The sequence below is a fragment of the Leptodactylus fuscus genome, chromosome 4 (genome assembly GCF_031893055.1).
Source record: "Leptodactylus fuscus isolate aLepFus1 chromosome 4, aLepFus1.hap2, whole genome shotgun sequence".
Taxonomy (NCBI): Eukaryota; Metazoa; Chordata; class Amphibia; order Anura; family Leptodactylidae; genus Leptodactylus; species Leptodactylus fuscus.
Genome location: NC_134268.1, coordinates 10,475,586 through 10,487,837, shown reverse-complemented (window position 1 = coordinate 10,487,837; position 12,252 = coordinate 10,475,586). Strand labels below are relative to the sequence as shown.

The 12,252-nt window shown below is 47.8% G+C and overlaps 1 protein-coding gene across 4 annotated transcripts in view; it reads right to left on the bottom strand.

Annotated features, from left to right (window-relative positions):
• PTP4A3 (protein tyrosine phosphatase 4A3) overlaps positions 1-12,252 on the bottom strand; it is a 67,590-nt gene that overhangs the window by 1,692 nt on the left and 53,646 nt on the right. For all 4 annotated transcript variants that reach the window (XM_075270041.1, XM_075270043.1, XM_075270040.1 and 1 more), the window contains 3 exons: positions 6,507-6,599; positions 1,395-1,525; positions 268-342 (listed from right to left, as the gene is read on the bottom strand). In XM_075270041.1, coding sequence (XP_075126142.1) covers positions 268-342; positions 1,395-1,525; positions 6,507-6,599 — 299 coding nt within the window. The remainder of the gene's footprint in view (positions 1-267; positions 343-1,394; positions 1,526-6,506; positions 6,600-12,252) is intronic.

Sequence of the window (12,252 nt, the reverse complement as noted above, 5' to 3'; positions counted from 1 at the left end):
TATATGAGTAGGGGTGCATGAGGCCGGGCCGGGCCGCGGGAGGCCCAGTCAGGCAGGGCCGGGCCGCGGGAGGCCCAGTCAGGCAGGGCCGGGCCGGGCCGCGGGAGGCCCAGTCAGGCAGGGCCGGGCGAGGCCCAGTCAGGCAGGGCATCAGAGACCAGATATGGTCACCAATGAAAGCAAGGCAAAATATCAGGAAAATATGGAAAGTGGAGAAAGAAGAGAGGGGGGAAAGAAAGATGATGAAAGGACATGACAAAGACTTACTGCCGGATGAACTGAATGGCGTCTTCATACTTCATCCCGCTCTCGATGAGTGCCAGAGCGACAAGGACGGGAGCCCTGCGAAATACAAGAATGGAGGCGTCAGACTGTGACCCTTCATGGTCATCTCTTATCCCCACCGCCTGTGAGCGCGCTCTGTTGTCTCACACCTGACTTTTTGCCCTAAACTCTGGGTCAGGATGAGATTTGGATGCAACGCCCTAAGATCTCCACGGGGGCTCCCGATGACCTTGTGTACTCCGCTCTAATTCAATTCCCAGATGTTGTGGCAAACAGCCCGAGAATCGCAGCCGTCTCCAGAGCCAAAGTAAAGCGCCGCACCCCGTAGGAGAATCCCTGCTCAAGGTCGGAGACTTGAAAAATGGACCCCAAAGGGCCCATCCATTACCCCTGTCCTACTGATCCCCGGTATGAAGTGTCGCTGACTACAGCCTGGATACTGAAGCTTTGTGGGTCAGCAGATAAGCCCCTCTCCTGGCAAACCTCCACACCACATAGTATTTTCCCACATCCTACAGGCCGGCGTTGGCAGGGCTCAGGGGGGGCGGTGTGACTAAAGTGGAGACGGGGGGTCATGGGTCAACTTCCTGAAATATTTTTACATCATACTGCACGACCTCTTTTTCCTCTTTTGAGGATTTCCACCCAAAACCTGCCACACGGAAGACGTTCTGTATTTGTTAGGATTTCCGTCAGCTGTTAAAGGGTTAATCGTAATCTGACGACCAATTGGGGGGGCATTTCCGTAGCGCGCCCATCAGATATAACAATGACCATATTTAGGGATTTTTTTAAATTTTTTTTTTTTTTTATGTTTTGGTCACGGCAGTGGAGAAAAATCTTGAAGCAGCCTGGAAACCGTCAGCAAGTAGAGGAGCTGCTGTTTATGGATCTTAATATTGCCTTGACAAGCCACACCCACACGAAAAACTAAAGCCTATTATGTATGGAGGAGAGGCCTGGTAGGCGCTCAGAGAAAACTCATAAATTGGCCCATTTCTGCTTACTGACGGTTTCCCTGTAAGAACAAGTGAGCAGAAGACGTTCTTCCTTGCACCAACCTGCCAGCACCTTGTAAACTATAACCGCTTGCAATGGTCGCGCCTCACCTGCCCAGTCCGGCGACGCAGTGCACGGCCACGCAACAACCGGGATCTTCACAGAATTTTGCCTTCAGCAAGTTGAGCCAATCGTCTACGATCTTGCTGGGGGGTGGAGCGCCATCATCGAAAGGCCAATCCTGCAAAACAATAGGAAACGTTCAGGGCAAGAAGTTCCCGGCAGCCATAACAGACTGGGTACAATCCAGTACCAGGTGCACAAGACGTGACAGGCGCCTTAAAGGGACGCTACAGGAAGTCAAGCTATTTACAGCACTTGTTGGCTTCACTTCCTGCAACCTTGTGACACAATCTGGCAATGATGACAGGCGGTCCATTTCCTCCTAATTCTCTCTATATGGTAATACTCCGGCTGCGGGAGGGGGGGACGGGGGTAGAAGGGCTCCTGCTGCAGCCAATTGTCTCCAAGTCACAAAGTGGGGTGAGAAAAATTTGACTGCGCCGTCAAATAGAGAGCAAGTTATGGTCAGCAAAAGAGGAGACAAAAAGGGAGCAATGGCAACAAGTAAACGATGGAGTGAGTGCCTGCAGCTGCATCCCCCTCCTCCCAGTCCTATAGTCAGTTAATTGTTCTAGAAGGATTTTTTGCGGACTGTGGCGGTTTCTGAACATCTGCAAAGTCTGAAGGCAGGAAGACGGGAACCCACAGGCTGCAGCAGTTTTTGGGTGGGATAGTGAGTGGTAGATACAGTGCAGGAACTCACAGGAAGTCTGCCGCTCCCGCCTCACAGCTGAGAATCCAGGCGCTGATCGTAACGGGGGCTGCTCGTGTAGCCGAGTACAGTCCTCCAGGATATAAAGTATCTAAGCAATCGGCTACAATTGTATCCAGCCCAGAAGATCCTCTGTGAGCTAAATGCCTTGTAATCTCTAACCTGCCCTGGCAGCTTGTTACAATGTATCAGTACAGCAAAGATGTATCAGGCCGATTATATAGATTGGATGCAAGCATAAAACTCAATTGTGTATTAGCCTTGTGCGGCTTCACTGTCTCTGGGTTAAGAAAAAAACAAAACCCAGGATTTCTATTCACTGTCAGCAAGCAGAGGCGACGGAAGCAAAACCTCATATTCCTGCCACTATGGGACCCCAAGACAGGACAGGGAAGCACAGTACATGGCTGCTGCGACAATTATGGATGTCTTCCTCTAAGGTGTTAAATCCATGTGCAATAAAATGTATGGAAAGCGACAGTCACAATCCTCGTGCATGTATCGGGGGCACGCTGCAACTGGTTGGGTTGTGGACCGGGGGCACGCTGCAGATTGTGGGTTCATGTATCGGGGACACGCTGAATATTGTTAGCTTCATATATCGGGGGCATGCTGTAGATTGTGGGTTCTTGTATCAGGGGCGTGCTGCAACTGGTTGGGTTGTGGATTGGGGACATGCTGCAGATTATGGGTTCATGTATTGGAGGCACGCTGCAGATTGTGGGTTCATGTATCGGGGGCACGCTGCAGATTGTTGGGTTCATGTATCAGGGGCGTGCAGCAAATGGTAGGGTTGTGGATCGGGGGCATGCTGCAGATTGTTGGGTTCTTGTATCAGGGGCGTGCTGCAGATTGTTGGGTTCATATATCAGGGACGTGCTGCAGAGTGTTGGGTTGTGGATCGGGGACATGCTGCAGATTGTTGGGTTCATGTATAGGGGTGTGCTGCAGATTGTTGGGTTCATATATCAGGGACGTGCTGCAGAGTGTTGGGTTGTGGACCAAGGCGTCTGCTGCAGATGTCGAATTTACGGATTTCAGATATTCACATTTGTTGCAATTTTTTTTCTTTCAAGAGTTTCTAGGAACCGTCCCTAAAGGCGGCACCATGAAACCCCTGAGCAGAGATCCACAGGACACCCAGGCTGGATGGCAGCCGTTCCCTCTCCTGCCTGTGACAATGCCCCCACTGTGCAGCGCCGGAGCTGCCACGGCTCTCATTAGAGTGACAAATATAGCCGGGCTATCAGCCGCTGCAGCAAGGTCTGCTATTTATAGCGCCCTGTAAACACACGAGCGGCCGGGGAAGAGATAAGGGCGTTTATTTAGATTTCCGAGCCGTTTCATGAGCCGCACAAGCGGGTTATACGATTTCTGCCATCGCAACGTGTGATGTTCTAGGACGGGCGCCCGCTTCACAGAGAGAAGATTTTAGAGGATTAAAGGGCGGCGACGACGAACCAACAAAGCTTCGTAGGACGGAGCCGCGCAACTCTTCCTGGAATCCTTGTATAGTGAAGGGCAACAGACTGGAAAATCACCCATCAGCGCACAGGCTGGCAGTGCCAAGTATGCCATCCAGGAATCCGGGCGGAGACTGGTACTGACATATTAGGCTGCGCTGCAATGAGTGGAATGGAAACACAGGCACTACCACCCAGCTTTTCTAGGGTCCTGAATGGCTACTCTACTACAGGATATAAATGGGAGTTGTGATCAAATTAATATCATAAGCTGACATATTAGCCACCCCCCCCCCCCCTCCTACAACTATGGCTAAGAGCAAGACTAGGGCTACAACTATGGCTAGGCACGAGACTAGGGCTACAACTATGGCTAGGAACAAGACTAGGGCTACAACTATGGCTAGGCACGAGACTAGGGCTACAACTATGGCTAGGCACGAGACTAGGGCTACAACTATGGCTAGGAACAAGACTAGGGCTACAACTATGGCTAGGAACAAGACTAGGGCTACAACTATGGCTAGGAACAAGACTAGGGCTACAACTATGGCTAGGCACGAGACTAGGGCTACAACTATGGCTAGGAACAAGACTAGGGCTACAACTATGGCTAGGAACAAGACTAGGGCTACAACTATGGCTAGGAACAAGACTAGGGCTACAACTATGGCTAGGCACGAGACTAGGGCTACAACTATGGCTAGGAACAAGACTAGGGCTACAACTATGGCTAGGCACGAGACTAGGGCTACAACTATGGCTAGGCACGAGACTAGGGCTACAACTATGGCTAGGAACAAGACTAGGGCTACAACTATGGCTAGGCACGAGACTAGGGCTACAACTATGGCTAGGCACGAGTCTAAGGCTACAACTATGGCTAGGAGCAAGACTAGGGCTACAACTATGGCTAGGAGCAAGACTAGGGCTACAACTATGGCTAGGAACAAGACTAGGGCTACAACTATGGCTATGCACGAGACTAGGGCTACAACTATGGCTAGGAACGAGACTAGGGCTATAACTATGGCTATGCACGAGACTAGGGCTACAACTATGGCTAGGAACAAGACTAGGGCTACAACTATGGCTAGGAACAAGACTAGGGCTACAACTATGGCTAGGAACGAGACTAGGGCTACAACTATGGCTAGGAACAAGACTAGGGCTACAACTATGGCTAGGAACGAGACTAGGACTACAACTATGGCTAGGAACAAGACTAGGGCTACAACTATGGCTAGGAGCAAGACTAGGGCTACAACTATGGCTAGGAACAAGACTAGGGCTACAACTATGGCTATGCACGAGACTAGGGCTACAACTATGGCTAGGAACGAGACTAGGGCTATAACTATGGCTATGCACGAGACTAGGGCTACAACTATGGCTAGGAACAAGACTAGGGCTACAACTATGGCTAGGAACAAGACTAGGGCTACAACTATGGCTAGGAACGAGACTAGGGCTACAACTATGGCTAGGAACAAGACTAGGGCTACAACTATGGCTAGGAACGAGACTAGGACTACAACTATGGCTAGGAACAAGACTAGGGCTACAACTATGGCTAGGAACGAGACTAGGGCTACAACTATGGCTAGGAACGAGACTAGGGCTACAACTATGGCTAGGAACAAGACTAGGGCTACAACTATGGCTAGGAACAAGACTAGGGCTACAACTATGGCTAGGAACGAGACTAGGACTACAACTATGGCTAGGAACAAGACTAGGGCTACAACTATGACTAGGCACGAGACTAGGGCTACAACTATGGCTAGGAACAAGACTAGGGCTACAACTATGGCTAGGAACGAGACTAGGGCTACAACTATGGCTAGGAACAAGACTAGGACTACAACTATGGCTAGGAACGAGACTAGGACTACAACTATGGCTAGGAACGAGACTAGGACTACAACTATGGCTAGGAACGAGACTAGGACTACAACTATGGCTAGGCACGAGACTAGGACTACAACTATGGCTAGGAACAAGACTAGGGCTACAACTATGGCTAGGAACGAGACTAGGGCTATAACTATGGCTAGGAGCAAGACTAGGGCTACAACTATGGCTAGGAACAAGACTAGGGCTACAACTATGGCTAGGAACAAGACTAGGGCTACAACTATGGCTAGGAACAAGACTAGGGCTACAACTATGGCTAGGAACGAGACTAGGGCTATAACTATGGCTAGCTATGAAGCCCTTTGAGACAAGGGTGCAGGATTGGTCCCATTCCCTGGGAACCTGCTCAGGACTCCTCACCCTCTCCATAGCACCTGCAAGGCGTAGGGAATGGCCACAAAATTTAGGGAAATGGTGTAAACCCCTGCTGTCCTGGGTGGGAGATTTCACCCATCCATTAGGATACCCCTGACCACGTGTGTGCACATTGGATATACAGGTAGTCCTCGGGTTACAACGTTTCGTGATTACGACTAGAGATGAGCTAAAAAGTAAGCTCCCTTGTAACAGCAAGCTGCCAGCGCTCCCGACTAGCAAGGACGAGCCTGCGGCAAATCAACGCTGGTTCTGCAGCAGGCTCGTTCTTGCTAGTCGGGAGAGCTGGCAGCGTAATAACGGATCAACGTGGAGGACAACCTGTAGTGACGTAACCCTGAGATATGACAACGGTGTAAAGGTCTCTATATGGGGAGCGCAGTGGAAAGTGCCGTATACGTTGCAGCGTCCTTCAGGTATTTTCAGCCATTATATTTAGCACAAGCAAACAGAAGACAAGTTACTTATGTAAGAGCCGTATACCTCCTGTATACCAGCCGTATACCAGCCGTATACCAGTGATAGAAGGAATACAGAGAAAGAAAAATACAATGTAACAAAGCCTTTATCTATACACATGTGGTGTCTATACGGAGTAAGCCCCGCCTCCTAGGCCGCCATTATGGTCTTACCATGACAGTGATTCCGTCTTTCTCCAGAGGGGTCTTATCGTAGGTCACCTCGCACACCCTCACCACCGTGGTGGCCCCGTACTTCTTCAGATCCTAGAAGGAAACAACAGACGGTAAGAAAAGCTGAAGGAGGCGACAACACCGAGAGGATTTCATCACATTTTCACAATTACTGCAGAACGTTTCGTTCCCTCAATGACTCGCTTTGCTGATAGAATTTTTTTCGGACTGAACGTAACAAAACACAATGAAGGGTATGGAGACTATATAATGTAATGCTACAATGACAATGAGACAGGTCAGAGGTCAGGAGGTGACAGGACTCCAGTGGTGCAATAGTGGTCTTATATACAGTACAACAGACGCTGTTTATGGATCCTGGAGACTCCAACTATCACAGATAGGACTAATCTCGCTGTCCTTAGGCTAATACACATGGCAGGGCAAACTGTATACTCAGATATCTATATACACAAGATTAGATCCAGCAACAGAAACCAGTACTGATACCACAGCTCTGGAGTATAATACAGGATAAGTAATGTAATGTATGTACACAGTGACTGCACCAGCAGAATAGTGAGCGCAGCTCTGGAGTATAATACAGGATAAGTAATGTAATGTATGTACACAGTGACTGTACCAGCAGAATAGTGAGTGCAGCTCTGGAGTATAGCACAGGAGAAGTAATGTAATGTATGTACACAGTGACTGCACCAGCAGAATAGTGAGTGCAGCTCTGGAGTATAATACAGGATAAGTAATGTAATGTATGTACACAGTGACTGCACCAGCAGAATAGTGAGTGCAGCTCTGGAGTATAATACAGGAGAAGTAATGTAATGTATGTACACAGTGACTGCACCAGCAGAATAGTGAGCGCAGCTCTGGAGTATAATACAGGATAAGTAATGTAATGTATGTACACAGTGACTGCACCAGCAGAATAGTGAGCGCAGCTCTGGAGTATAATACAGGATAAGTAATGTAATGTATGTACACAGTGACTGCACCAGCAGAATAGTGAGCGCAGCTCTGGAGTATAATACAGGATAAGTAATGTAATGTATGTACACAGTGACTGCACCAGCAGAATAGTGAGCGCAGCTCTGGAGTATAATACAGGATAAGTAATGTAATGTATGTACACAGTGACTGTACCAGCAGAATAGTGAGCGCAGCTCTGGAGTATAATACAGGATAAGTAATGTAATGTATGTACACAGTGACTGCACCAGCAGAATAGTGAGCGCAGCTCTGGAGTATAATACAGGATAAGTAATGTAATGTATGTACACAGTGACCAGCAGAATAGTGAGCGCAGCTCTGGAGTATAATACAGGATAAGTAATGTAATGTATGTACACAGTGACCAGCAGAATAGTGAGCGCAGCTCTGCAGTATAATACAGGATAAGTAATGTAATGTATGTACACAGTGACCAGCAGAATAGTGAGCGCAGCTCTGGAGTATAATACAGGATAAGTAATGTAATGTATGTACACAGTGACTGTACCAGCAGAATAGTGAGCGCAGCTCTGGAGTATAATACAGGGTAAGTAATGTAATGTATGTACACAGTGACTGTACCAGCAGAATAGTGAGCGCAGCTCTGGAGTATAATACAGGATAAGTAATGTAATGTATGTACACAGTGACTGCACCAGCAGAATAGTGAGCGCAGCTCTGGAGTATAATACAGGATAAGTAATGTAATGTATGTACCCAGTGACTGCACCAGCAGAATAGTGAGCGCAGCTCTGGGGTATAATACAGGATATGTAATGTAATGTATGTACACAGTGACTGCACCAGCAGAATAGTGAGCGCAGCTCTGGAGTATAATACAGGATAAGTAATGTAATGTATGTACACAGTGACTGTACCAGCAGAATAGTGAGCGCAGCTCTGGAGTATAATACAGGATAAGTAATGTAATGTATGTACACAGTGACTGTACCAGCAGAATAGTGAGCGCAGCTCTGGAGTATAATACAGGATAAGTAATGTAATGTATGTACACAGTGACTGCACCAGCAGAATAGTGAGCGCAGCTCTGGAGTATAATACAGGATAAGTAATGTAATGTATGTACACAGTGACCAGCAGAATAGTGAGCGCAGCTCTGCAGTATAATACAGGATAAGTAATGTAATGTATGTACACAGTGACCAGCAGAATAGTGAGCGCAGCTCTGGAGTATAATACAGGATAAGTAATGTAATGTATGTACACAGTGACTGTACCAGCAGAATAGTGAGCGCAGCTCTGGAGTATAATACAGGGTAAGTAATGTAATGTATGTACACAGTGACTGTACCAGCAGAATAGTGAGCGCAGCTCTGGAGTATAATACAGGGTAAGTAATGTAATGTATTTACACAGTACACATTGTGCCATACTGACTATATTTTTTGGAATTCTACAGTTCCCAGAAGAGTTAATGATTTTATATGGGGTCTGATATATCTAAAACCTCTCATGACACACAGAACAGAGTGAAGATGGGACAGAAGTTGGCGACATGAGTAATTTGCAATTACATAAACAGACTATACAGGCAAATTGTGGCTTTCAGCTCATAACACAATGACTAAGCTCTTCCTGTTGGCGTACAGTCTATGGCCCTCTGTGTACAATATGAGTGGTTGTTACATAGATCGATATGAGATGGATAGATAGATAGATAGATAGATAGATAGATAGATAGATAGATAGATAGATAGATGGATTCTATCCATTCATCTCCAATATCAGTGTCCCTGCCCTTCGACCTGACGTCTGTGTCTTTCTATAGGGGCTTCCATTCCTCACCACTTGCACAATCCCCGCTTACTGCCAGTGTAATGTCCAGAGGTAGAAAACCACGAAAAGCTGTGTTAAATCTTACAGGTGAAGGTTTGTTTATCCAGTTGAGACCATCGGCCATGTGTGAATACAACGTATCAGTGAGGGCCAAATGTATCAATGTGATACCATGGGCTATGCTGCCATAGGATGATACGCGGCGGTCCGACACCCTCACCGACCATGCTGGTAGCCCCTCTGATCATAAAGTGCTGACATGTTGCTGTGTTGCATTGTGGGAGATGTGGTGTCTGCCAGGCACCCCTCACAATGTAAAGCTGGTGCACATGGTCGCCACTGCTTTGGATGTGACTGGAGTATTTGCACAGTTCTATGTAGGTACAAGCCAAGCCCGGCTCTTCCCAACGTGGCCCCGCACCATTTATGTCCTCCCTCATATGTTCTTGGCTTCACGGGGGTTAATATGAAGCCTAAACCCTGCGAGGTGAATTGCTTAATGTTCTGCAGATAATTCAGCCTCGTATTTTGTGCTCTCCAAATCCAATTTATTTTTAGTCCTCATCAGTTTAGGTTCCCAAACATCCAATAAAGAGGAGAGCTGTGCTTGGACGCCGTCCACACTCTGGTAAACGCTGCTCAGGGATTTCAGATGATGGCGGTTTACGCAGGCTCCACAAAAATAGCTCCGCGCCGCTCGCTGCCAAGTCCCTGGCTGTACACATGGTGACAAGTGCTGGAGGAGCGTTATAAACAATAGACCTCACAGGATACAGCAGAACCTACAGCACGTATCTACCTGTGTACAGGAGGATACAGCAGAACCTACAGAACGTATCTACCTGTGTACAGGAGGATACAGCAGAACCTACAGCACGTATCTACCTGTGTACAGGAGGATACAGCAGAACCTACAGAACGTATCTACCTGTGTACAGGAGGATACAGCAGAACCTACAGCACGTATCTACCTGTGTACAGGAGGATACAGCAGAACCTACAGCACGTATCTACCTGTGTACAGGAGGATACAGCAGAACCTACAGCACGTATCTACCTGTGTACAGGAGGATACAGCAGAACCTACAGCACGTATCTACCTGTGTACAGGAGGATACAGCAGAACCTACAGCACATATCTACCTGTGTACAGGAGGATACAGCAGAACCTACAGCACGTATCTACCTGTGTACAGGAGGATACGGAAGAACCTACAGCACGTATCTACCTGTGTACAGGAGGATACAGCAGAACCTACAGCACATATCTACCTGTGTACAGGAGGATACAGCAGAACCTACAGCACATATCTACCTGTGTACAGGAGGATACAGCAGAACCTACAGCACGTATCTACCTGTGTACAGGAGGATACGGAAGAACCTACAGCACGTATCTACCTGTGTACAGGAGGATACAGCAGAACCTACAGCACATATCTACCTGTGTACAGGAGGATACAGCAGAACCTACAGCACATATCTACCTGTGTACAGGAGGATACAGCAGAACCTACAGCACGTATCTACCTGTGTACAGGAGGATACGGAAGAACCTACAGCACGTATCTACCTGTGTACAGGAGGATACAGCAGAACCTACAGCACGTATCTACCTGTGTACAGGAGGATACAGCAGAACCTACAGCACGTATCTACCTGTGTACAGGAGGATACAGCAGAACCTACAGCACGTATCTACCTGTGTACAGGAGGATACAGCAGAACCTACAGAACATATCTACCTGTGTACAGGAGGATACAGCAGAACCTACAGAACATATCTACCTGTGTACAGGAGGATACAGCAGAACCTACAGCACGTATCTACCTGTGTACAGGAGGATACAGCAGAACCTACAGCACGCATCTACCTGTGTACAGGAGGATACAGCAGAACCTACAGCACGTATCTACCTGTGTACAGGAGGATACAGCAGAACCTACAGCACATATCTACCTGTGTACAGGAGGATACAGCAGAACCTACAGCACGTATCTACCTGTGTACAGGAGGATACAGCAGAACCTACAGCACGTATCTACCTGTGTACAGGAGGATACAGCAGAACCTACAGCACATATCTACCTGTGTACAGGAGGATACAGCAGAACCTACAGCACGTATCTACCTGTGTACAGGAGGATACAGCAGAACCTACAGCACGTATCTACCTGTGTACAGGAGGATACAGCAGAACCTACAGCACGTATCTACCTGTGTACAGGAGGATACAGCAGAACCTACAGCACGTATCTACCTGTGTACAGGAGGATACAGCAGAACCTACAGCACGTATCTACCTGTGTACAGGAGGATACAGCAGAACCTACAGCACGTATCTACCTGTGTACAGGAGGATACAGCAGAACCTACAGAACGTATCTACCTGTGTACAGGAGGATACAGCAGAACCTACAGCACGTATCTACCTGTGTACAGGAGGATACAGCAGAACCTACAGCACGTATCTACCTGTGTACAGGAGGATACAGCAGAACCTACAGCACGTATCTACCTGTGTACAGGAGGATACAGCAGAACCTACAGCACGTATCTACCTGTGTACAGGAGGATACAGCAGAACCTACAGCACATATCTACCTGTGTACAGGAGGATACAGCAGAACCTACAGCACGTATCTACCTGTGTACAGGAGGATACAGCAGAACCTACAGCACGTATCTGCCTGTGTACAGGAGGATACAGCAGAACCTACAGCACGTATCTACCTGTGTACAGGAGGATACAGCAGAACCTACAGCACGTATCTACCTGTGTACAGGAGGATACAGCAGAACCTACAGCACGTATCTACCTGTGTACAGGAGGATACAGCAGAACCTACAGCACGTATCTACCTGTGTACAGGAGGATACAGCAGAACCTACAGCACGTATCTACCTGTGTACAGGAGGATACAGCAGAACCTACAGCAC